Source organism: Phocoena phocoena, chromosome 14, assembly GCF_963924675.1.
Source record: "Phocoena phocoena chromosome 14, mPhoPho1.1, whole genome shotgun sequence".
Lineage (NCBI taxonomy): Eukaryota > Metazoa > Chordata > Mammalia > Artiodactyla > Phocoenidae > Phocoena > Phocoena phocoena.
In genome coordinates this window covers 9368976-9394359 of record NC_089232.1, presented here as the reverse complement: position 1 = coordinate 9394359, position 25384 = coordinate 9368976, and the positions used below count along the sequence as shown (strand labels likewise).

Genomic DNA, 25384 nt, shown 5'->3' with positions numbered 1-25384 from the left:
AGTAATCTGTGGGCAGTTCTTTGGAATATTTATTTAGTTTACAAATTTGTGTTGCTTATTCTGTCTCCCTGCTGGGATTAGAACCTAGTCTGTCTGACATGATAGCCCCCTCACCCTTATGTCAGCATCTTATCTTTTCTCTCTTGCCTGTCATCATGGTTGTATGTATCTGTTGTTCTGCTGGTTTGTGAGCTTACCAGAGGCAGCGACTTGTTCTTACCACTGTTACATCCCATTTAGTGCTTTAGGTTGACAGTAGCTGCACAGGGGATATTTAGTGCTTTAGGTTGCACAGTGGATATTTGTCACAGTGGATATACTGTCAGTTGACAGTAGCTGCACAGGGGATATTTGTCCAGATTGGCAGGAGCATCAGAAACCCATCACCCCCCAAGAAACCCGAACTACAGAGGTTCTAGCCATACGATATTAGAGTTGGAAAAGATCTTGGTGGGAAATGTGCTGTGAACTTCCACCCTAGGACAGGTCCCAGCCCCTGTTTAGACGTAGGAAATGTCCTGCTTAAGGTTTCCTGAGCAAGTGTTTTGTTCCACTGCTGTCAGCCACAATGAAGAACTCTCCTTCAGGGACCCGTGAATGCCACCACAGCACCTCCTCACCCTCAGAGCAGGTGTTCTCCATGGCCCTGCCCAGGAAGGCCCCTCTCAATACTCCTGGCACCCCAGTCCTTGAAGACTTTCCTCAGAATGACGATGAGAAGGAGCGGCTGCAGCGGAGGCGCTCCAGGGTCTTTGACCTGCAGTTCAGCACAGACTCGCCTCATTTGCTGGCCTCCCCCTCCAGTAGGTGAGTGGGCGCTGGGCTGCCTTGTTGTGGTGGGTTACGTGGGTTTGCATTACCACAATACCTTGTGGATTCTGGGTCTAGATTTTGAAAAGATCCAGTGTCGTTGATCCTTGCCAGAGTTGTTTTTTTTTTTTTTTCCTTTAGGAATGTTGATGTTTCAGCTACGATTCCTAAGTTTACAAACACGCAGATTACTGAGCATTACTCCACCTGTATCAAACTGTCTGCTGAAAACGTGAGTATCTGCGGGTTTAAGCAGTGACGATTTTGCAGCTTGATCAGAGAGGAGATCTAGTCCTCTTGATTCTGTAGAGAATGCATGATCAGTGATTGTGCACTTTTATTCTCTAGTGACTCTTCTCAGTGCTGGTGTTTTCAATGTGGTTTTACTGTTTCTTATAGACCTTTGGTGTCCCTCTGACAAGTTGCCTGCCCCCTGTGGTGTGTCACGAGGCAGCACACTAGGGGTTAATAGTGTAGTTTTGGAGCTAGATAGTAGATAGATAGTAGGGTTGTGGGCTAATTGTGAGCCCTAGATCTAGCCTGAGTTGGAATCCTGTCACTTACAAATCTGCGTGGCCTTGGCAAGTCACTCAGCCACTGTGCTGCAGGGTGGTCCTCCTCTGTAAAATGGGAATGAGAATAGTCCTTGCCTGAGAGTTGTTCTTAGGGTCACTGAGCCCCTCTGTGTCAGTGCTTAGAATAGGACCTGCACACAGGAACACTCAGGAATTGTGTGCTGTCACTCCAGACCTTGAGAATGAGGAAGTACACACGTGGATTTAGCTGTATCACCAGATGTTTGTGGGAATGGATATCTGTGTTGAGATGTGGGATATTCCTGTTTAAAAGTTTAGCTTCCCATGACAGGGTAGCATTATTTATGTAAGCATAGGCTATAAATAAAAAACCTTTCTAAAACTTTCTGTTTTCAGAAAATCACCACCAAGAATGCTTTTGGCTTGCACTTGATTGATTTTATGTCAGAGATTCTTAAACAGAAAGATGCCGAACCGACCAACTTTAAAGTAAGAAGGATGTTCACCTTCTCTTGCATCTGCATTAATGCTAGTGATTGCTAATCCTTAGCATAGCACAATAATTGAATTCTACAAATACATGAGAGCCTTCCTTGTTTAAGACATTTTATTAGCTACTTTACTTTCTTTCCTTAACTGATGAAATGTAGAGAAAATATCTGTTATTTTTTTTTATTCCCTGTGTTAGGGGAATCTTTTGCATTTTTTTCTTAAGGGCTAGTACATATTTTATGCAGATCACTTTGTTTTGCCGTTCAGCTGCTCCTTTTTTATGATCACCGTGAGTACAGCTCTGCTTGTTTGACTAGGTGGCTGCCGGCACTCTGGATGCCAGCACCAAGATCTATGCTGTGCGCGTAGATGCCGTCCATGCTGATGTATACAGAGTCCTTGGTGGGCTGGGCAAGGATGCACCATCTCCCGAAGAAGAAGAGGGCCATGGTGCAGGTACATGGGTTGGGATCTGGATGTAAGGGGCTTTTTTAAAGGGTGTTGCAGGTAGTTATTTGAGTAACATACTGAAATGAAGTCACAAGAATTCACTTCTCTCATTCTGTTGAAGACATGGGTATTTTCAGAATTATATTTGAGAAGATACTCAAACACTAGATTTGTTCTTCTTTGGAAAAGAGAAGGACCTTATAAAAGCTTTTAGATTTTATTTAGACAAGATTGAGTAAACATCACCAACTAGGGAGCTTCTGATTTGGGGAGTCTTTGGAAATTGACTTGTATCAGAAACCAAATACTTAATCTAGTAGTTTGGTTTCTCCCTAAGCTGCGGATTAGACGTGCCTGCTGCTTTGAGCGGATGGCATGTGTTTTAATTACGATCACTCTCTAGAGTTTTGAAGAACTTGAATTGATAAGTTCAGTTACGTGCTCCGAAGCAGCCCCTGCAGTGCACGGTCTTACTCCTTGTAGATGGAAGTGCAACCGAAACAGGAACAACCAAGAAGGCTCCAAAGCCAAGGAAGAAGCACTTGTACAAAACCATCGAGCCGAATATAAACAACCTCAACGTCTCCGAAGCAGATCGAAAGTGTGAGGTGAGAAACTGTGTGCCCAGTGTAGTCTCTGACTAATTCAGAGGCTCAGTGGCAGAAACTTGCTGCTATGTGCTTGTTCAGGCCTCCAGGGAGTAAAATATTCAACTGGTGTCTCTGCATTGTCATCCTTTAGCTTTACAGCGAAGACTGACAGGGTTAGGTCCCTGCTTTTCCCTCAGTATTTCAGAATGATTGAGTAGAACGAGATGGCAAATTACTGAGAAAACCCATTGATTAAAATATTAATTTTCTTCTGTAGTATATGCAGCAGTGGTGATGACAGCTAACATTTATTGTGTGTCTACCAGGCACACCGTGCTGCCCAAGGCCCGTGTCCTGTGTTAACCCATTCTGTCCTTACAACATCCTTGCTACATTTTATGAAGAGGTAATTGAGGTTCAGGGCTGTGGAGTAACTTGTCCTAGATGACGTAATTAGTAAGTAAACTGGGATTTGAAACTAAGTGGTCTGGCTCCAGAGTCCATGCTCTAAACAACCTTACATGATTTAGCAAATCCTGAGGAATCTTCTTAAAGGCATGGTACCAGAGGCCTCTTTATAAATTAGCAGTTAATTTAAAGCAAACAGATGTTGCTACAATTAAAAAAATTTTTTGCTATTAAAAACAATTTCAGTGAACATTCTTGTACCTGTTTGCATTCTTCTGGGAGTATATTTGTAAGAAAATTCTGAGACATGAAATTTCCATTGCCCTCACAAAAAGATTACACCAACTTACTCTCCCACCAACGATGAACTAGATTATTTCTTTCTCTAACCTGCATCCCACCAACGATGGACTAGATTATTTCTTTCTCTTACCTTTCTCTTTCTTTCTCTTACCTTAGTAATTAAAGTCACGAGACTGGAATTGATCACCAAGGGAATAAGTGTATGTGGAAAAAGGACTGGGCCCGGATACCCCTGTCTTCACAGTTCAGAGAGCTGAATAAGCAACGTCCAGTAGGTGGGGGAAGACCAGGAGAGTGTGGTATTGAAATGAGTGTTTTAGGGAGGATGGAGTGGTCAACCGTGTCAAATGTGGCAGCCTGAGGCCATGGTGAGCTTAGTGAAGGGGCCCTGGGAAGCTGCAGCTCAGACCTCCAAGGAAGGGGTGCTGCTTGGCTGATGCTGGTGTCCCCGAGTTTGGAGGAGGGGCTTGGGGGCCCAGGACCCAGATGTCTGATGAGGGAATGCCCACTGGTGCTGGTGTCTCTTATTGACACCCAGCGAGGTTGGTTCTGTGAGTATAAGGAAAAAGTACAAGTTAAATTCAGCTACTGCCCAGGTAGGACCTGCTGCTGCTGGGTTGGTGAATCACTGCTGGGTGACACTCCCAGGAACAGGAATCCTGCAGAAGGAAGTCTGTCCCTTCTCCTTCCTCCAGCCCTGCCATCTCCCTCTAGTGCCCCCTTTTGGTGGAGCCCAATAGGGAGCTGCTGGCACAGCTGAAGTGTGGTCTCCAGTCCAGCATCACAGAGCAAAGTATAGAAGGTAGGTTTGGAGCTGAGTGGCAATAGCTTAATAACTGCCAGAGAGGCAAAGTCTTGCAATATCTACTTCCAAGAAGGTTGGAAGTTACTATGTATAAAATAAATAAGCTACAAGAATATATTGTACAGCACAGGGAATAGAGCCACGTTACCTGTTACCTGTTACATGTTACCTGTTCCCAACAGGTAACATTTTTCATATTTGCTTTACAAATATGGGATTACAGGGAGAAAGCAAATATGAAAAATGTACAGGGAGAAAGCAAATATGAAAAATGTTACCTTTTGGGAAATCTAGGTAAAATTTACACAGAGATTCATATTACTATTTAAGCATTCTTGTAGGTTTGAAATTTTTCAAAATGAATTGGGCAGGGGGAAATAAATGGGAAGGGAGGCAGTTTTTTAGAAGAGTTTTGCTATAAATTGGGGCAGAGTAATGGAATGGCAAGGGAAAGTAAGGTCCTGAGTTTTTGTGTTTTTTTGGTTTTGTTTTTGTTTTTTTAAAGAATGATGTAGTATTTATTGACATGAGAATATTTGCACAGTATATTCTTTTTTAATTTTTAAAAATTATTTTTGAGGTGTAGTTTATTTACAATGTTATATTAGTTTCAGGTGTACAACACAGTGATTCAAAGTTTTTATAGATTATACTTCATTTAAAATTATAAAATATTGGCTCTATTCCCTGTGCTGTACAATATATTCTTGTAGCTTATTTATTTTTTACATAGTAATTTGTACCTCTTAATCCCCTACCCCTATCTTGCCCCTTCCCTTTCCCTCTCCCCACTGGTAAACACTAGTTTGTTCTCTATATCTTTGAGTCTGTTTCTATTTTGTTATATACATTCCTTTGTTTTACTTTTTAGATTTCATATATAAGTGATAACATACAGTATTTGTCTTTCTCTGTCTGGCTTATTTCACTAAGCATAATAACCCCCAGCCATGTTGAGGTCCAGCCATGCTGTTGCAAACAGCGAAACATCATTTTTTTTTTATGGCTAAGTAGTATTCCATTGTGTGTGTGTGTGTGTATATTTTCTTACAAATATACTCCCAGAAGAATGCAAACAGGTACAAGAATGTTCACTGAAATTGTTTTTAATAGAAAAATTTTTTTTTTAATTGTAAAATTTTTTTTTAAATTGTAGCAACATCTGTTTGCTTCCATATCTTGGCTCTTGTAAATAATGTCTCTGTGAACATTGGGATGCATGTATCTTTTCAAATCAGTGTTTTCGTTTTCTTCAGATATATACCCAGGAGTGGAATTGCTGGATCAAATGGTAGTTTTGTTTTTAGTGTTTTGGAAACCCTCCATAGTGGCTGCACTAATTTACATTCTCACCAACTATATACAAGGGTTTCCTTTTCTCCACATCCTTATCAGCATTTGTTATTTGTGGTCTTTTTTTGTTTTTAATTAATTTATTTTATTTTTGGCTGCATCGGGTCTTTCTTGCTGCACACAGGCTTTCTCTAGTTGCAGTGAGTGGGGGCTACTCTTCACTGCAGTACACGGGCCTCTCATTGCAGTGGCTTCTCTTGTTGCGGAGCATGGGCCCTAGGCATGCGGGCTTCAGTAGTTGTGGCCCACGGACTTAGCTCTGTGGCATGTGGGATATTCCTGGACCAGGGCTTGAACCCGTGTCCCCTGCATTGGCAGGCAGATTCTTAACCACTGCGCCACCAGGGAAGACCCTGTTTATCGTCTTTTTTTTTTTTTTTTGCGGTACGCGGGCCTCTCACTGTTGTGGCCTCTCCCGTTGCGGAGCACAGGCTCCGGACGCGCAGGCTTAGCGGCCATGGCTCACGGGCCCAGCCGCTCCGTGGCATGTGGGATCTTCCCGGACCGGGGCACGAACCCGTGTCCCCTGCATCGGCAGGTGGACTCTCAGCCACTGCGCCACCAGGGAAGGCCTCTCATTTTAGTTTTGATTTGCATTTCTCTGATGATTAGCAGTGTTGAACATCTTTCCGTGTGTCTGTTTGCTATCTGTGTGTCTTCTTTGGAAAAATGTCTGTTTACATCTTCTGCCCATTTTTTAATTGGGTTGTTTGTTGTTTTTGATTTTGAGTTGTATGAGCTGTTTAAATATTTTGGATATTAACCCCTTATCGGTCATATCATTTGCAATTATTTCCTCCCAGTCAAGTAGGCTGTCTTTTCATTTTGTCAGTGGTTCCCTTTGCTGTGCAAAAGCGCTTGAGTTTAATTAGGTCTCATTTGTTTATTTTTGCTTTTGTTTCCTTTGCCTTAGGAGACAGATCCAAAAAAATAACTGCTACAATTTGTCAAAGAGTGTTCTGGCTGTGTATACTTCTAGGAGTTTCATGGTTTCCAGTCTTACATTTAGGTCTTTAATCCATTTTGTGTTTATTTTTGTGTATGGTGTTAGAAAGTGTTCTAACTTCATTCTTTTGTATGTAGCTGTCCAGTTTTCTCACCACAACTTATTGAAGAGATCATTTTTTTCTCTATTGTTTATTCTTGCCTCCTTTTTCATAGATTAATTGACCATAAGTGCATGGGTTTACTTCTGGGCTTTCTATCTTGTTCCACTGATCTATGTGTCTGTTTTTTGTGCCAGTACCATACTGTTTAGATTACTGTAGCTTTGTAGTATAGTCCGAAGTCCGAGAGTGTGAATCCTCCAGCTCTGTTCTTCTTTCTCAGGATTGTTTTGGCTATTTGGGGTCTTTTGTGTTTCCATACAAATTTTATAATTATTTGTTCTAGTTCTGTGAAAAATGCCTTTTTGTTGTTTGCTTTTTTAAATGGGAGAATTATCAGCATGTTTACTTGTTGATGGCAACAGTCTAGTGGAGTAGGAATTATTGATGGCACAGAAAAGGGAGGAGAAATTCTAGGGTGGTGTTTGAGCAGGTGAGAAGGGCAAGGATTGGATGGCTTGGATGGGGCTTGTCTGAGGAGCACAGTGGCTGATGAGAGGTGGGGCTTGAGTGTGTGCACATGGGTGCATTCTGGATATTCACTTCTGGTTGTGCTTCCCCTTCCACCCCCCACTCCCACCCCCATCAGTGAAATAAGCCAGATCTTCAACTGACAGTATAGAGGAGGAAAGTGTTGGAGGTTTGAAGAGAGGATAAGGTAGTAGGGAGTCATCTAGGAAGATGGGAGAGTGGAGGGACTAGGGAAATGTAGTTTGATGGCTAGACAACACTTAGGGTTTCCCTGAGGGCACTGGAGGATGGATTTATAGTGAGGTCAGTCAGCATGACTATATCTTTTTTTTTTGGCTCTGTCGGGTCTTTGTTGTGGTACATGGGATCTTCATTGCAGCATGCGGGTCTTTCGTTGAGGTGCGCAGGCTCTTCGTTGTGATGCATGGGCTTCTCTCTAGTTGTGGCGCACAGGCTCCAAAACACATGGGCTCAGTAGTTGTGGCACGCAGGCTTAGTTGCCCCGCAGCATGTGGGATCTTAGTTCCCCAACCAGGGATGGAACCTGCGTCCCCTGTATTGGAAGGTGGATTCTTAACCATTGGACCACCAGGGAAGTTCCATGACTTTGTGTCTTTCTCCAGCCATGACTGGCTGTGTGGGTGCAAGCATGGAGTAGGCAGAAAGTTAGATTTAACAAAGGATTGTGTTTAGCTGAGTGAATGTGACACAGCTGAAAGGGGCGCTGGAGCTGAGAGTGTAGGCAAGGGGGTGGTTGTGATCATTGCTTGTGGAATTTTAGCTGGGAAAAGAGGTGTGTGAAGGACAGCCATGTGACCAGTAGACTGTAGGGCCTGATGGGACCAAAGGCATCTTGGCATTGGAGAAGGTGTAGTCTGGAAAGACAAGAGGTGGTTGTCAGAGAGGGGCACTTGGAATTGGTCATACAGAGAGGTTGCAGTCCTGGTTAATGATTCAATTCAGAAAACAGGCCAGGGAGCAAAAGGCAGAGGAGGCAGGGGGTCATGCTAGGATCCCATGAGTCTTGGGGTTCTTAGGATGAAGCACAAGACCACGCAGGCTCAGTGGCCATGGCTCACGGGCCCAGCCGCTCTGCGGCATGTGGGATCTTCCCAGACCAGGGCACGAACCCGTGTCCCCTGCATCGTCAGGCAGACTCTCAACCACTGCGCCACCAGGGAAGCCCTAGTTATCTATTTTATACATAGTATCAATAGTGTATATATGTCAATCCCAATCTCCCAATTCATCCTACACCCACTTCCCCCCCGGTATCCATACTTCTGTTCTCTACGTTTGTGTCTCTATTTCTGCTTTGCAAATAAATTCATCTATATCGTTTTTCTAGATTCCACATATAAGTGATAGTGTACAATATTTTTCTCTTCCTGACTTCACTCTGTATGACAATCTGTAGGTCGATCCACATCTCTGCAGATTGCATAATTTCCTTCCTTTTTATGGTTCAGTAATATTCCATTGTATATATGTACCACATTTTCCTTATCCATTCTTCTGTTGATGGACATTTAGGTTGCTTCCATGTCCTGGCTATTGTAATTAGTGCTGCAGTGAACATTGGGGTGTATGTATCTTTTTGAATTATGGTTTTCTCTGAGTCTATGCCCAGGAGTGGGATTGCTGGGTCAAGTGGTAGTTCTATTTTTAGTTTTTTAAGGAACCTCCATTCTGTTCTCCATAGTGGCTGTATCAAGTTACATTCCCACCAATGGTGTAGGAGGGTTCCCTTTTCTCCACACCCTCTCTAGCATTTATTGTTTGTGGATTTTTAGGTGATTGCCATTCTGACCAGTGTGAGGTGATACCTCATTGTAGTTTTGATTTGCATTTCTCTAATAATTAGTGATGTTGAGCATCTTTTCATGTGTTTGTTGGCCATCTGTATGTCTTCTTTGGAGAAATGTCTATTTAAGTCTTCTGCCCATTTTTTGATTGGGTTGTTTGTAAACAAACAGATTGACACGGTATAAGCTTGTCACCATTTACTGTGTACATTTATCCATCTGACCATGTACAGCCCTCCTTTTGAACTGGGATGGGATTTTACCTGATCAGTTAGAAAGGCCCTCCCCCTTTTTTGATCATGTGCAGAGACATTTCAATCCAGTATATGCAGCTGCGAATGAGCAGGGTCCAGTGAATGAGATTTTCTATTTCCTATGGCTACATCCCATAATTCTGGGTTCCCTCTGTTTTTGTGCTCAGATTGATCCCATGTTCCAGAAGACAGCAGCCTCGTTTGATGAGTGCAGTACAGCAGGGGTGTTTCTCTCCACCCTCCACTGCCACGACTATAGAAGTGAGCTGCTCTTTCCCTCCGATGTCCAGACTCTCTCCACTGGAGAACCTCTTGACTTGCCGGATTTAGGTTGGGTGGAAATGACCGATTTAAAAGGTAGGTCCACGTGATGCCTTTTAGCAGAGCAGTTCCGTCATCAGAGAAGTTTCTACATAACCATGGGTGTAGTAAGCCCATCATGCTCTTCTGTTGCTTATTTGCCCAGAAGGTTCCTCTGGAATGACAAAGTGGGCATTTTTTCGGGAGAAACTAAGTTTTCAGCCTGTCTGCAGCATGGAGTCTTCAACAGTAGTAGCCAGTGCTCGTGGTCTGTATGTGCCACGTCCTTCAGGTGCCCTGCTAGCAGTCACCCTGGAGTGTCAGAGTTTTGGACTTGGGAGGGGGGCTTTACGAGACTTGTTGAGCCAGAGGCCTGTTACTAACCCAGGGGATCCTGAGGAGAAGAGGGCTTTGTGAACTGTTTTCAGAATCCTCCGTGGTGGTCTAAGAACAGATCTGTCTTGTTGTCAGTCCCTCATACAGGCTTGGCAGTGACTTTACCCCCCTTCCACACCCCCCTCTGGGAGATCCTCTGAGGACAGGCCCAGGGTGGTGTGAGGGCCAGGCGCTGTTCTCCCGTGGAATGATTTTCATGTGTACATGAAATGGTTCCTCCCCTCTGCAGGGCTACGCAGATGTTACGGGGCCCATTCTCCTGTTTATTCTTGTCTAAAATTTGCTGAGTATAACTATTTTGTACTAACAATTGTCCAGGTGTATGCACTCAGCTGAGGTAGGTAATCTATACCTAGTTTAATTTGGGACTAGAATGAGTGGCATTGCACAATTGGCTGTGCACTTACTATGCTTTAAGGATGGGTTTTTGATTTCCCAACTCTAGCATAGGGCACAGAGTCGATTTCAGAGTCAAAGTCTGTGCTTTGGGTTTCTGCTCTAGTGTTTTCCTCATTCCTGGGATGCCAGTGTGGAGCCTGCCTCTAGTGTGGGCATGTGCCTGAGTGCGCGCCCTCTGCTAGGAGAGTGGTCTGCAAACAGATCGGCTGCCAGCCAGCCTCTTCCCGAGAAACAGGAGGTGGCCGTGCCCCTCCCTCCATGGTGCTGCCCTGGTCATCTTGAGGGGGTGAGGCGTGTCTCCATCCTGCTCTGAACCCTCTTTGTGATCTTCCTGTCCTCCCAGCGCCCCTGCAGCAGTGTGTGGAAGACCGTCAGATCTGCCCTTCCCTGGCGGGGTTCCAGTTCACTAAATGGGACAGTGAAACACATAATGAGGTGTGGTCAATTTCTGGACTTCTGAGGGCTCTGGGCATTTCTCCAACAGCTCGTGGTTTCAGTGAGATGGCCTAAGATTAGTTCTGCCCAATGGGAACCAAAACTGTGGCATCGTTTTTATTTAGCCAGCAGTACAGAAAATATTTCCCTTGGCTCCTCTGTGCGGACTAAGCCCTGGGGCAGGGGTGGGAGTGGTGTGTGCTGCAGCAGGCTCACTAGCCAGCTGGGATTAGAGTACTGGGATCAGCTTCATGTCTGCTTCCCCAGGGTAAGGCAGTCCTTCCACTCCTGGGTGCACGATTTTTATCAGATTTACTCTCAAACATGGTTGTCCCAGTGGCCTCTGGTCTCTTAGGCTGCTGTCAAGCTTGAGGAATTTCCTCCTCTTCAGGGTTGAGTCCCTTGGCACAGAGTTTCCTGAGAAATTATCACGTGTAAAGCCTTCCTCTGTGTATTTTTAGCCTGGCCCCCTTTAGCCTACTTACTACAACCTCCAAAATAAATGGTTTCCATGGAAAACTGTCTTCTCTAAACATGTAGTTAAAGGATGTAGATTCCTGTTCCATGTTTTACAAAATGTGCCTAACGACAATACAGCTTCGTCCTGTGCCACACAATATAAACTTCCTCAGCGCTTTGCTGTCGTGAGAACACTGGCTCCGGGGAGTGGCGGGGGGGGGGGTCCTCCAGCAGTGGCGGGGGTGGTGACGGGAATGCAGAGAACTGGGGGCTCTCTTTGTCCCTTCCAGTCGGTGTCGGCCCTGGTGGACAAGTTTAAGAAGAACGATCAGGTGTTTGACATCAATGCCGAGGTGGAGGAGAGCGACTGCGGGGACTTCCCTATTGGGGCCTTGGAGGACGACTTTGATGCCAATGATGAACCGGACTACACCGCAGTTGGGGATCACACCAAGTTCGGGAGCTGGAAGGAGCCCTGCCACGTTCAGAGCTGCCAGTAAGGCGCTCAGGGCCACTGGAATGTTCCCGTAGGAGTTTTCCCAGATTTCCTGCTGGGACACTCTAATTTTGTCTCTCTGATTGGCTGGGCTTCTGTGCTCTGTTGTCACACAGGCTGAGCCATTCTGACTCACCATGGAATCAATCTGCCTTTGAATGTCAGCTCAGCCACTTATTGGTCATAATCCTGACATTGCAGGAGTCCATAAGCATAGAACTAAAATACATAAAGTGCTGGGTTATAGTAGCTACTTCATTGGTGGCTGTCCTCACCACCTCCATTTTGGTAGCATGGAGGGTGCTCCCTTTTGACACCCTGCACATGGTCTAGCTTTTGGCTGAATCACTCCATATCAGTTATAGACAGAAAACAGGCTTATGTGTTGATTACCAGAAGAAAGTGGCCCCTGCCTAAAGGGCAGAGATGGGTCTGGGCAGTGTTGGTCATTAGATAGGTAGACCGGGGATGAGCAAAGCAAGGAAAACTAAAAAAGCATGTAGAAATGAGCATATGGGGTGTGGGAGATGGTAGGATTGGCCTCTAGTCATTTAGATTCTTGATTAGTCTAATAGCGCCATAAGGCAATCTGAACTTTGTTGGCCTTTATTATGTGTACTTAATAGGTTAGTATTATTTTAATTTTGAATATGATCTGCAAGCAGGATCCCACAATCCTGCAGTGCCGAGGGCCTCTAAAGGTCTTGAATGGGCCTGGGTGTAGCAGATTCCACGAGACTAGAACAGACAGATCCTCTGATAACCCTGTGCCTATAGCAGCAGCTTGGAAAACCTGGGAGTGGGGACAGGCAAGCTGGTTTAGTATGTGCGAAACTTTAGAAGTTGTCCAGTATAATTTCCCACCGAGGCAAAGATCCCTTCAAGAGCGTTGCTTGAGTGTCTCCAGGATGAGATTGCTTTCTTGAGCTCACTTTGTCTGCCCATGGGGGGAATGATTAGGTCGATAATGCCTCTTTAGATCTGAGTAGAAGTCAAGGGGCTGAAAGTTTGGACCTCAAGGAAAAATTACCCCCCTAGGCCCTTTTAGAACCCTCCTCTCCTGATTTTTACTATTACCAGACCTGTGATTTTGTCCCTTTTCCCATCCTATCTTCTGAGAAGTGGGAAATGGTAGGCAGTTTGGAGGGATGAGCTCTTTTAATACCATTTTCAAATGTCAGAGAAGAGCTATCACTTTTGCTAAACAATGAGGTGACATCTGAGGAACTGGTGTAGTGAAGGACTTTAGTCACTTCCATTTTGTTATTTTGTTGTAACCGTATAACCATAGATGGTTATTTTGAACAAATTTTGAACAAAAGTCTCCATTTCTCTCCCCAGTTCCAGACAGAAAAAAATCTTAGACTCCATCCTACTGAGCGAGCACATTAGGGGCAGGGGACTTAGGTTCTAGTCTAGGGTTTTGTCCATCTTGAAATCCTTACCCGTGGCATAAGGATAGGGAGCTTCCTGGGAGCTCAGCAAGTGTTTGCACTGCACGAAGCCTGACCCTGCTGTGGATGGCTGTGAGATGTGGGACAAGTGGCATGATCTTTGGGGTCTTTGTTTTCTCACGCATAAAGTGAACGGTTGGGACTAGATGATAATAGTAGTATCTGATGTTTACTGAGCTCATTATTATCCTGACTTCGTGCCAGACACTCTGCCAGGTGCCTTACCTGAGTTATTTCACATAATTTATATAATATATAAAGTACAATCACTTAATCCTTACAACAACCCTATAATTAGGTCCTGTTATCCCCGTTTTACAGGTGAGGAAACAGGCTTAGAGAGGGTAGGAAATGGGGTGGAGCTGGGAATTGCCCAGCACCCTTGGCCAATCCTGGCTGCACGTAATGAGCTGTGGATGGAAGGATCCACCCCGGAGCACTTAGCTGGGGAGACCTTTAACCTGCGGGTGGTAGTGCAGCGTGACTGAGCTGGTGTTACATTGAAGGAGGGGACTTGTGGTTGTGGGGGTGGGTAGAAGAAACAAAGACTCCCTCCAGAGGGCAGAGAGAAGCCTGCCTGATGGAGGGCTGGGCTGTGGATTAAGTTAGTTGGTGAGTGGGGGAGTTGGGACCAGTAGGGTGCCTGCCACATAGCATTGTGTATTGAAAGAATTATTAAAAGGCTAGAGTTCAAGCCCCAAGGGCCTCAGTCTGGTTCTGGCCCACAGACTCTCAGAAGATGGGAGCCAGGCTCTTTAGAGCTTTGCCCGTAAGTTCCCAATAAATTGCCCTCCCAATTGCCATTGCTTTAACGGGAGAGTATCTGAGAATTGAGTGGGGATGCTCCTGAAGCTGTCTTCCTTCTCCCTCTGGGGGAAATGCAGTACAATGCAGTAGTTATTACTTAACAACACAGGCTAGGCAGTTACAGGCTAGAAGTGGGGATTTTTAAGTATATTTTAACTTAATTTTTAAATTAGTAACGTGGCTGCGCTGGGTCGTAGTTGTGGCACGCGGGCTCTTAATTCGGGCATGCGGGATCTCGTTCCCTGACCAGGGATCAAACCCGGGCCCCCTGCATTGGGAGCGAGGAGTCTTAACCACTGTGCCACCAGGGAAGTCCCTAGTATAGTTTAATTTTAAAAATTAAGTTTTCATCACACAGTAAATATACAAATACAGTTTACTGGTTTTTTAAAAAAAATTCTATAGATAAAGGCAAATTCCTTCTTTTAAAGCATTTTTAGCTTATTCCATAGGCTTGATGTAAAGGAGATTTTTATATACGGCTCAATACAGGTGAAAAGGTCCTCGCTGTGTGAAGTTTCCTCACTGCCGTTACCCTTAGAGGGCATTACAGCAGCACTAATAGGCTTCCTGACCTGGCAGGGGCCTTCAGGTGAAAGCTACCTCACACATTCTAGTACCTTGCAGAGAGGGCGAAAAACCAACCCCAAATTGCCATGCTAGACGGGCCAGTTAGGCACTTCACACACAGCAAAGAGTAAAGCTAGATGGTTTAACAGATAGATTATAAGGGGGGCCCCCAATCATGTGGGGAACATAAATTAGAATAACATGTTTTTCACTTTCAGTAGGAACTACAGCAGTGTTAGTGGAGCCCTCATTTATGGAAGCATGGTGAAGAAGGAACGTGGTTACCATGTCATGCGGCAGGAAGCCTTGTGTGTAGAAAGACCCTGAGGCTGGGATTCAGGGGATGGTGTCCAGCTCCCAGTTCTGGCTTTTACTAGCTGTTCAGTCTTATATAAAAACTCAATTTCTTTCTGTTTTCTTGTCTCTCAAATGGGTAAACTTCATTTTATGAAGCACTTTGAAACATCTAAAGTACTTATATAGACATGATCGTATTATAAAATGAAGAGAAGCAAGAGCACTGATGAAGTAAAAACTAATGGCTTGGGCTTCCCTGGTGGTGCAGTGGTTGAGAGTCCGCCTGCCGATGCAGGGGACACGGGTTCGTGCCCCGGTCTGGGAAGATCCCACATGCCGCGGAGCGGCTGGGCCCGTGAGCTGTTGCCGCCGGGCCTGCGTGTCCGGAGCCTGTGCTCCGCAACGTGAGAGGCCACAGCAGTGAGAGGCCCACGTACCGCAAAAAAAAAAAAAAACTAATGGCTTATTAATGATGAAGTATTTATGTTGGACTTACTCTTAGAAATGTTGCCCATTTGTGGAAAAGTAGGTAGAGTCTGCAGCTGCGTCACATGCTGCTTTACGTGTAAATACACAGTTGTCTTGTATATATCAACACGTGCATGACTGGACATGTTAAAACATGATTTCACATGTGTTGCAGAGAAGAAATGACTCCCCTCGGGGATGGAGACGTTTGGAGCTTGTGTCCCCTTCTATCCATGAAACCTGGAGAGTATTCCTACTTTAGCCCCCGAACCATGTCGATGTGGGCTGGCCCGGATCACTGGCGCTTTAGACTCCGGCACAAACGTATGTACTTCTAGACAGAACTCTAAGAAGAGATAGTGCAGATGACCAGCAGTCAGCAGTTCAGCCTAAGAAGGGAAATGCCAGTCACTGTCTTGTACCTCCTGACAAGCTGTAGAAATACACAGATACGCAGCCTCCTGGTTGGACAGCCAGTTGGCCTGGCCTGGGATGAGGGGTCAGTTAAGACTGAAGCCTGTGAGTGGGAAGAGTGAGTGGACCCTCCCCAGAGTCAGGAGAGCTGGCTTGTGACTTTGTCCTCCCCCGGCACCCATGTGACTTCAAACAGTGGCTAGAGGTGGGAATGCACCCCCAGGCTCCAGAGGGCCATGTGAGTTACTGCACCGGCAGCACTCCGCAGCCCTCTGCAGTGCTGTGCCAGTGTTAAATGTTTGCATTCTCTCTTTGAAAAGAAGTGATTAATTAGCATATCTTTTTAGTATTATTTTCTTGTCAAAAACACAAATTATAGGGATAAATATTAGGTGTATGATTTGCCTTTCCTAGTGCTGATATGATGCTCAGACACAAATGCTGTCTTGTGGTTGGTAAGGCTGTCAAGTGATCTTGCAAGATGAGTAAATAGGCCACAGAAGTGAGCAGTGTTGACATCTGTGTTCGTTTCTGTAGAAGATACTACCTCGCACTCAGAGAACAGAAAGAAGACCACAAAGAAGGACTTTGAAATCGACTTTGACGATGATATTGACTTTGATGTATATTTTCGAAAAACAAAGGTTTGTGCTGGATTTATTATCATTTGTGCTTTCTTAAATTACTCTTTGCACTCCTCTTTCCCTTTTAGATGTGGTTTTTAAAAATTCATTATAGGGCTTCCCTGGTGGCGCAGTGGTTGGGAGTCCGCCTGCCGATGCAGGGGACGTGGGTTCGTGCCTCGGTCCGGGAGGATCCCGCATGCCGCAGAGCGGCTGGGCCCGCGGGCCGTGGCCGCTGGGCCTGCGCGTCCAGAGCCTGTGCTCCACCACGGGGGAGACTGTGGCGGTGAGAGGCCCGTGTACCGTAAAAAAAAAAAAAAAATTCATTATAAATTTAACTCTTAGAGTAAATGGATGGCTTCATTCTCCCTCAATCCCTGAATGAATTAAGAAATAGTCCCAAACTCAGTGGCAGAGAGAATCAATATGAATAAGGTCTAACAGAATCACTCCTTTATACAGAAGTAGGAAGATTAGTGCTGCTCAAACCCTTCCCAAGCTCCTTCCAAAAAAATTAAAAAAGTGTATATATATACCATTTTTATTAAAGATGCCAAAAAACTACCTTTTTTTTTTTTTTTAATTAATAGGCTGCTACTGTTCTGACCAAGTCCACTTTGGAGAACCAGAATTGGAGAGCCACAACTCTTCCTACAGATTTCCACTATGAGACTGAAAATCTTGTCCAGCTGCATCTCAAACCAGGCACCAGGGTAAGGCTATTCTTAGGTTGTTGAACCTGTTCTTAGCATCAGAGGTATCAAGTGGCGGGTAGTGTGATTGTCAGCGCCCTTCAGGAGAAGGAGAACACGTGAGAAGGAATTCACGTTAGCCCAGGGGAGTTACCGGGAGATCGCATGGGTAAGGCAGAGCCGGAGGGAAAAACGCACAGGACAGATGCACACTCAAGACTTGGAAATACCTCACCTGGTTGGACTTCTGGACACTCTGGCCTACTTGCCAAAATGCAAGGGGGATAAACAACCTTTTGTTCAGGCTTTTTTACAAGCTGTTAGTTGTTTCTTGATTCTTTCACCTTCTCATGATAGTTGTGGATTTACTAGCCAGGTGCTTTCCCCAGCCCACATTGCCTCCCCATGATCAAGGTGTAGACGTGAGCCCACTGTGACACGCAGGGCGACGTAGGTGCCAGTCCTCGGGGGCTCCCTAGCACTGCACAGCCTGCCTGCTCTCCTTCTATGACTGTTCAGGTGAGCTCTCTAGACTAGCCAGTGTGCACCCCAGTCGCTATTCACTTCATTTGCCTGTGGCCTCTCTGGGGATGCCAAGCAGCAAGAGGGTGTTCCCGTTGCCAGGGTAACCGAGCAGTGGGTCATGCTAAGTTCTGTTTTATCTGGACCCTCTACTCATTTGCATTCCTGGTTGTTTTAATCTTGTGGTATCAAGTATACAAACAGTCTACAGTTTCCTCTTCCTTATTTTGCCTGTTTCTCCACAAGGCTTAATGATATGTATACAGTTCCCTGAATTCGCTGATATCTCACATTCTGTTTTTATAATCCAACACTCATAATTTTCTTTATAATCAATACTGTTCACTTAGCAAAAATACTCTTAAAAATGCAGAAAGAACTAATTTACTGTTACATGTCAATTATACCTCAATTTTAAAAAAGAAAAAAAATGCAGAGAGATACAGAGTTGCAGCAGTAGTAGTAACTGTGGTCATGGTTCAGTATCGGTTAGATGCCAGCAGCTGCTTGCTGTAATCAGAGAATAGAGCCCTGGGGCGGAGGAGCAGAGCCAGGCTGCTGGGCAGCTGAAGGGAGAGGTAGGACCCTTCCACCAAGCCCGGCCCAGCTCCAGCTGCTTTCCATGGCCACAAGCCACCTTCTCCTTCCTCAGGCCCGTACTATGAACATTGAAGAATGTGGCTTAGGTGGTAATTTGCATATTCAGATGTGAAGGTTGTAGAACAAAGTCATTTGATCCTTGCACTCCAGGAGTTTTCTGTGTTTTTTTTTCCATAATTGTTTCTTATAGAGGAAAGAACTGCTTCTGATTTATCCACAGGGACAAATTTCCCTGCATGTGTAGTAGGGCAGCCAGGCAGCAGGATCCCGAGATTCCTCACCTCGTCCTTCCAGGAGGTGTCCTTCTTGGACGATGGCTAGTAAACACTGGAAAGTAAACACTGGACTATTAAACACTCAGTCTGGCTAGAGACTATACAGGTCAACCACCCATCCAGTTTAATATCTTAAAGGGTGATTCTAATGGCAACCAGCCAATACATGAGGGGGGTCACGTACCCTTCCTGAAACATTTCTTGTAGACTATGGACAATTTAGAGTGTTTCCAGAGAAGAGTATTATTCTAAATGGAGAGGGATCTAGAAGTTGTGTCATATGAAGGAAAGTGGAAGAAAGTGGGCATTTCTTAATAAATATCTATTGTTTATTTTTGGATTTGTAATACAAAACCACTGAGGGGTTTTGGGGGGCTACTTTTGGAGTATATATTTATATTAAAATATTCAATGTGCTTCTGTGAACTGTACACACCTTTAATTCCATTTCCTTCACCCCAAAGACACACACCCCAGATAAGGATCAGTGGCCTAAGGGCCTGCAAATCTGAAGGGCTCTGGTCGACAGGCACTTCCAAAAGAGGAGGCAGACTTGCTCTGTAAGGCCCTCACGGCCAGAACAAGAGCCGCAGATGTGGTGGCAGGGAGCAGAGCTGGGGTTTCTCCCTGTAGCTATGTGGGGAACAGTGATGGCCCAGGAATGGGACCAGCTGCCTGTGAATTAAAGTAGTGATTGAGTTTTCTGTCAGAATTCTTCAAGCAGCAACAAGTGGACTTCTCTTCAGATAGTTGTAGGTGGCTTTGTTTTTAGTGAAGGAACACTTTCAAATAAAGTTGTGTGCAGACCTAATTGCAAACCGGCTGCTCTGGTGTATTTGGGATGGAAGGTGGCTCGGAGCCTTGCTGCACTGGGCTTGCTCTAGAGTGGAGTTGTGTGGTTAGTTGGAAGTTGGCTGGATTAGATGACCTCTCAGAGCCCTTAAAACCCTAATGTTCTGGGACATGATCGTAGGAACTAAGGTTATCTCCCCAACCTAGTTTACTAGCTGCTTTTCTAGAAATTGCTTTCTGCAGTTGTTTTTTCCTTCATTCTAGTTACTTAAGATGGCCCAAGGCCAGAGGGCAGGGACCGAGCATTGTGAAGAAATTGACGACTATGATTACAACAACCCTAATGACACCTCCAACTTCTGCCCTGGACCACAGGTAAACGGGGGCAAGAGTTCTGTCCTCCCTTCTAAGCAGTAGGGTGTTTCTCTCCTGCTTCCCTCCTTGCCCTTTCCTGTATGGCAGATGACTATAGGAAATTCTGAATCAGGTGGGGGTTTGTGGATGCTTGCCCTGCCCCAGGCATCAGAGAACTGAGCAGAGCGGAGGCAACAGCCAGAACCTTGGCCTGCCTTACTCTAAACTCTGTACACAGGAAAAAAGTGGACATACTCCAGTAAACCGTCAAAATGTGGATGGAATCTTGAGCCTGTACAAAGCACTTATCTTGGCTCTTTTGGGATTTCAAAGGGAAAGAAACACTTTTCTTACTCTTACAAGCTAATATTTTTTGGCTGGGGAGACATAACACATAGACATGTGAAGACGGTGTGTCCTAATGGGGAAAAAGAAAGTGTAGAGGGTGGATCTCAGGGGACCAGGTTTGTAGCTCTGATTTTGGTTCTCACATTGTGAACTTGTACAAACTACTCCCCATCTTTAGATCTTAGTTAGACTAAATAATCTCAAAATCCCTTCTATGACTCTATGAATGAGAGAGCAGATGGAAATATAACAGAAAGGGGGGAAATATTAGGTTCCATCTGTGTCCCTGCAAGTGAGGAGAAGGGAAAGAATTGGAAGAATAGCTTATTCACCTTATTTTCTTGCTTGGAAGAGAATCAGGTTGTTACATTTTAATTTTTTTTTTTTTTTTTGCGGTACGCGGGCCTCTCACTGCTGTGGCCTCTCCCGTTGTGGAGCACAGGCTCCGGACGCGCAGGCTCAGTGGCCATGGCTCACGGGCCCAGCCGCTCTGCGGCATGTGGGATCTTCCCGGACCGGGGCACGAACCCGTGTCCCCTGCATCGGCAGGTGGACTCTCAACCACTGCGCCACCAGGACAGCCCGGTTTTTACATTTTAGTAAAAATCCAGACTGGCCTCTCGCCTGGTGCTCCTCAAGCTCAGTAGGCCTAAGAGTCACCCAGAGAGCCTGTTACCCAGTTCCTGGGTCCCACCCCAGAGACCTGGTCTGTTCCTGCTGGGCTCAGTCCAAGAATGACTTTCTCACTGGCTCCCAGCAGGACCCCTGCTTGTGGCCAGCCGACAGGTCACGTCTCTGGTATTTCAGGAGTGCTTTCTGTAAAATGAAATCCTAAATCCATTAGAAGCAGAGGGACACTGGCTGTTGTGATTACTGAATTCCTTTTAGCTCTCACTCCAGAGGGCTTAGTTAACAGATGCCTCTCTAGTAGGGTGTATGTGCAACAGGAAGATGACTAGAGGACCTAGAAGTCCATTCTAGGTTTGACTCAATGTCACGAACTCTCGGGTGCTCTGCTCTTGCTGTGTACGGAATCTGTTTCAAGGATATTTCTAAGCCCCTCAAACAGCTCTGCCGAACTTGAAGAGCTATTTCCTTGCTCAGGCTGCTGACAGTGACTATGAAGAGTCAGATGACTTATTTGTGGGACCAGTTGGGACCTTTGACCATTCTGGCCATCCACCTATGACAACACAAGACAACGATGACGCGCCTGAAGTCCAAGGATTAGATATCACCACTTACGGGGAGTCAAATCTGGTAGCTGAGCCCCAGAAGGTAAAGAGGAAGCCAAGAATTATATCTGATATTGTTTGCCTGAGATCTGTTTAATTTGTATCTTTCACGAGAGTCACATTGGTCTGAGCTTGATTGTTTTCCTTCTCGATTTTAACCCATTGCTCTCTAAGTGGCTGATTCATTCATTCATTCATTTATTTATGTATTTATTTATTTATGGCTGCATTGGGTCTTCATTGCTGCGCGCAGGCTTTCACTAGTTGCAATGAGCAGGGGCTACTCTTAGTTGCAGTGCATGGGCTTCTCATTGCAGTGGCTTCTCTTGTTGTGGAGCATGGGCTCTAGGCGCAGGCTTCAGTAGTTGTGGCTCGCGGGCTCTAGAGTGCAGGCTCAGTAGTTATGGCACACGAGCTTAGTTGCTCCGTGGCATGTGGGATCTTGCCGGACCAGGGATCAAATGCGTGTCCCCTGCATTGGCAGGTGGATTCTTAACCACTGCGCCACTGGACTAATTATGCTAATTGTGTTTGTGTGGAACTAGCCATCTCTCCAAAGATTGTGATAAGCCATATGACTAGGGGTGAGCCAGTCACACAAGCAAACTATGTGAATGAAGGGTGCAGGCAGAGAAAATGGGTTTCTATGCTGGTTGGGTAAGGCTAGCTATTTGGCTCTGGAAAATCTTGGCCAGATTCAACTCATATTAAATTATCATACATCAGGCATCTATTCCCTACCAAGTGACAGGCTTGGTGCTTTCATATACATTTGATTCACTTATCTCTTACACTGGAATTCCAGGATATCCTTAACGAAGACTGTACTTGATCAAAAATAAATTAGATTGAAATGAAGGACTCTGTATGTCCAAAGAAAGCTCTATAACTTTGTGGTATAAACTAGATTTTTTCATTATTTGAACTCCAGACTTTCTTTTTACAAAGAGCTGGTGGTAAATGCTTCTTTCTTATGCTTATTTTTTACTCGTCACATACCTATTTCAGGTAAATAAAATTGAAATTCAGTATGCTAAGGCTGCCAAAAAGATGGACATGAAGAAGTTGAAGCAGAGCATGTGGAGTTTGCTGATGGAGATCCCCAAGCAGGCAGATGCAGAGGTAACGGGTTCCACTCATTCTGTAGGTGCCCAGCATGGAGGAGGGTGCGGCTTGTGTCTGAGCTCCTAGATGAGTAGCGCTAACGTGGAAAGCATTCACTCAGAAATACAAGAAAGACATCACACCTCTGAAATGAACCAAGTATATGAACAGGCAGGTCACACAAAAGGTGATACAGATGGTAAACTAGTGTATGGGACATTACTCAGTCTTGCTCGTAATCAAAAAATACAAATGATGGCATCTTTATGCTGCTTTAAAATAACAGCTTTAGCAATTAAACAACATTTTTCACTATGGAGTTAGAGGAAGAACTGGAGTACTTATTCGCTGCTGGTGCAAATTAAGTTGATAAATAACCCTTTTGGAAAGCAGCTTCTAACATCTCAGGTACCCTAAAATGTTTAAGCTCTTTGATCTAATAATTCTGATTTGGGAAAGTAGGAAAGTAGTTATATATATTATGTATACATATATATGTATATATATGATGCTGTCAAATTGTCTCTCCTTTAGAGCAAAGTGAAACCCTGATTAACTTGTTCCAACTAAATGGAACTCTCTGGCTAACTAGAATCCTTCCATCTCCTCTTCTAGACATCTGCTCAGACAATGTTCTGAGCTTTCCAAACTCAACACATTCTATTATACCTTCCCCTGCTGGTTGAGAAGTGAAAATGCATGATTTGATTAAGGACCCTGAGCTGTAGTCTTGGATGTCAGATAAAGCTTCAGTCATATTCATAGGGTTTTATCAATTAAAATGGGATGGGATGCAAATATAAGAGAAATGTACTTTTTAAAAAGTAGGAAGAGGGTTCTGTTTAACCTTTGAATTTAAATGACTCCTAATACCCTGTCCTCCAGGGATTCTGGTTATTATAGATTTATTTAAACAAACTCTTTCTAATGACAATATTCAAAAGTAGAGAGAAAATAGTATAGTCAATGACCACTTCAGTGCCCATTATCAATGTTTCATCTATATTATCACCCAGTCCTGTCCGCCCGCCCACCCCCCACCCCTGTCGATGTCAGTGTTAGGGTCTAGGGCTGAGGTACTGGGTCCCTCTATGGATCCTTTTTCTTCAAAATGTACCGAAGAAATTGTTTTGGTTTCATTCTGATGTAGGCTTTTCTTTTTAGAGATACAGCTTTATAAGCTTATGTTGCTCTCTCAAAAGTGAACTGGGTCTAGTCTGATCTCTAAGTGTCCTTTCTTCTGTCAGGCAAACCACAGAGAAAATGGAGAAGCAGGGGACCCAGTACAGGTGGCTGACAAGAAGCTCAGTGGGCTCACAAAGGACCTGCAGAAGAGGTGCTTGCCAACAGACTCTTCCCCTCCCCCTCCCCACTCCCTTCCCCCTCCCCACTCCCTTCTCCTCCCCACTCCTCCTCCCCTCCCCTCCCCACTCCCCCCCTTCCCCCTCTTCCCCCGAGCCCCCTCCTCCTCCGAGCCCCAGCTGAGGGAGCGCCAGCCCAGGCTGTTGGTATGACAGACCCCTCTGCACACAACCTGCCATTTTCACACTTCTCACAGTTTTTCTGTTTCTTCTCTGCATTGATAAATGAGTTAATGTAGCCCACCTTTAAAAAGGCATTTTTCTGCACCAGTGGCTGGAATGGAACAGGAAATATTTTATTTCCAAATAAGAAACTGGAAAAACCTGCTTCTAAAAGGCATCTGAAATGTTTCTTTATTTCTCACTAGTTTATTCACTGACCATGTGTATTCATACTTGATGAAAGAGCCTTTGTTCCTGGAATTGCAGTGACAGCTAAATACTTACTAGCTTCTTTGTTTTACAGCCTGCCTCCCCTCATGGCTCAGAACCTCTCCATACCTCTGGCCTTTGCATGTCTGCTACATTTAGCCAATGAAAAGGTGGGTAAATCTGGTAAGCGTGGGCGTGTTCTCTGTGTCAACCTGCTGGAGCTTTCTATTATTCATGAGCGGCCTCATAGGACATCTTAAATACAGCAACTTATGTAGTACCTTCAACCCACAGGATTAACCAGACACCTAAAAAAAACATAAAAAGGCCAACAGATATGATTAGAAATGAAAATTATGAGGAGGACCCAAATGGGAAAATTTTAGATGCCGAAATTGTGATCTTTCAGTTCCCAACTTGAAACATAAGGTGCTTTTGCATCACTGGGCGTCAAAGGCTTTAAAGGCCAAATCCTGCCAGTGCTAACGTCAGGACACGCGGGAAACGTGGCGGAGAAAAGAGGGGAGAGATGAGGCTGGATGGAAACAGACTCAGGGAGAGAGCAGAAACGTAGAGGCAGCGCCAGCAATGCTGAGCCGCCATGGGCTGTGAAGGATGTCTCGGGACTAGAGATGTCTTTCGCAGGAGGGAGACAGCAGGAGTGCTGACTGTGACAGTGTGCCGGCTCCTCCTTGTGCCGGGCCAGCCGACGGCTGAGCGGCTGTGGGGCAGTCACTGAGGAGCAGGCGAGACCCATCTTCTCAGGGGCCGGTGGACGCTTCCCAGGAGGCACCCCAGCGAGGCAGCCAGCAAGCACACGCGTTTGGTGCTGCTTGAGACTTGGTGTCCTTTAGTGTCCCCAGGACTGTGGGCTGGGCTGTAGCATATGCCGTGAGCATCACCAGTGCTGGGGCTAGACACGTTCAAAGTAACGCTGCTAAGCTTTTTGTTGTTGTTGTTATAAATTTATTTATTATTTATTTTTATTTTTGGCTGCATTGGGCCTTCGTTGCTGCGCGCGGGCTTTCTAGTTGCGCAAGTGGGGGCTACTCTTCGTTGCGGTGTGTGGGCTTCTCATTGTGGTTTCTTGTCTTGCTGCAGAGCATGGGCTCTAGGTGTGCAGGTTTCAGTAGTTGTGGAGCACGGGCTCAGTAGTTGTGGCTCGCAGGCTCAGTAGTTTTGACGCACAGGCTTAGTTGTTCTGCGGCATGTGGGATCTTCCCAGACC

General features: G+C 45.2%; 1 protein-coding gene across 1 annotated transcript in view; it reads left to right on the top strand.

Moving 5' to 3' along the window:
• The window catches only part of NCAPH (non-SMC condensin I complex subunit H), a 35872-nt gene that overhangs the window by 8784 nt on the left and 1704 nt on the right, over positions 1-25384 (top strand). Inside the window, exons 2-17 of the mRNA XM_065891143.1 lie at positions 627-807; positions 952-1042; positions 1743-1835; positions 2156-2294; positions 2772-2896; positions 9551-9740; positions 10822-10913; positions 11663-11868; positions 15640-15788; positions 16416-16522; positions 17092-17214; positions 19647-19757; positions 21189-21362; positions 22328-22441; positions 23671-23759; positions 24251-24326. Coding sequence (XP_065747215.1) covers positions 627-807; positions 952-1042; positions 1743-1835; positions 2156-2294; positions 2772-2896; positions 9551-9740; positions 10822-10913; positions 11663-11868; positions 15640-15788; positions 16416-16522; positions 17092-17214; positions 19647-19757; positions 21189-21362; positions 22328-22441; positions 23671-23759; positions 24251-24326 — 2060 coding nt within the window. The remainder of the gene's footprint in view (positions 1-626; positions 808-951; positions 1043-1742; positions 1836-2155; positions 2295-2771; positions 2897-9550; positions 9741-10821; positions 10914-11662; positions 11869-15639; positions 15789-16415; positions 16523-17091; positions 17215-19646; positions 19758-21188; positions 21363-22327; positions 22442-23670; positions 23760-24250; positions 24327-25384) is intronic.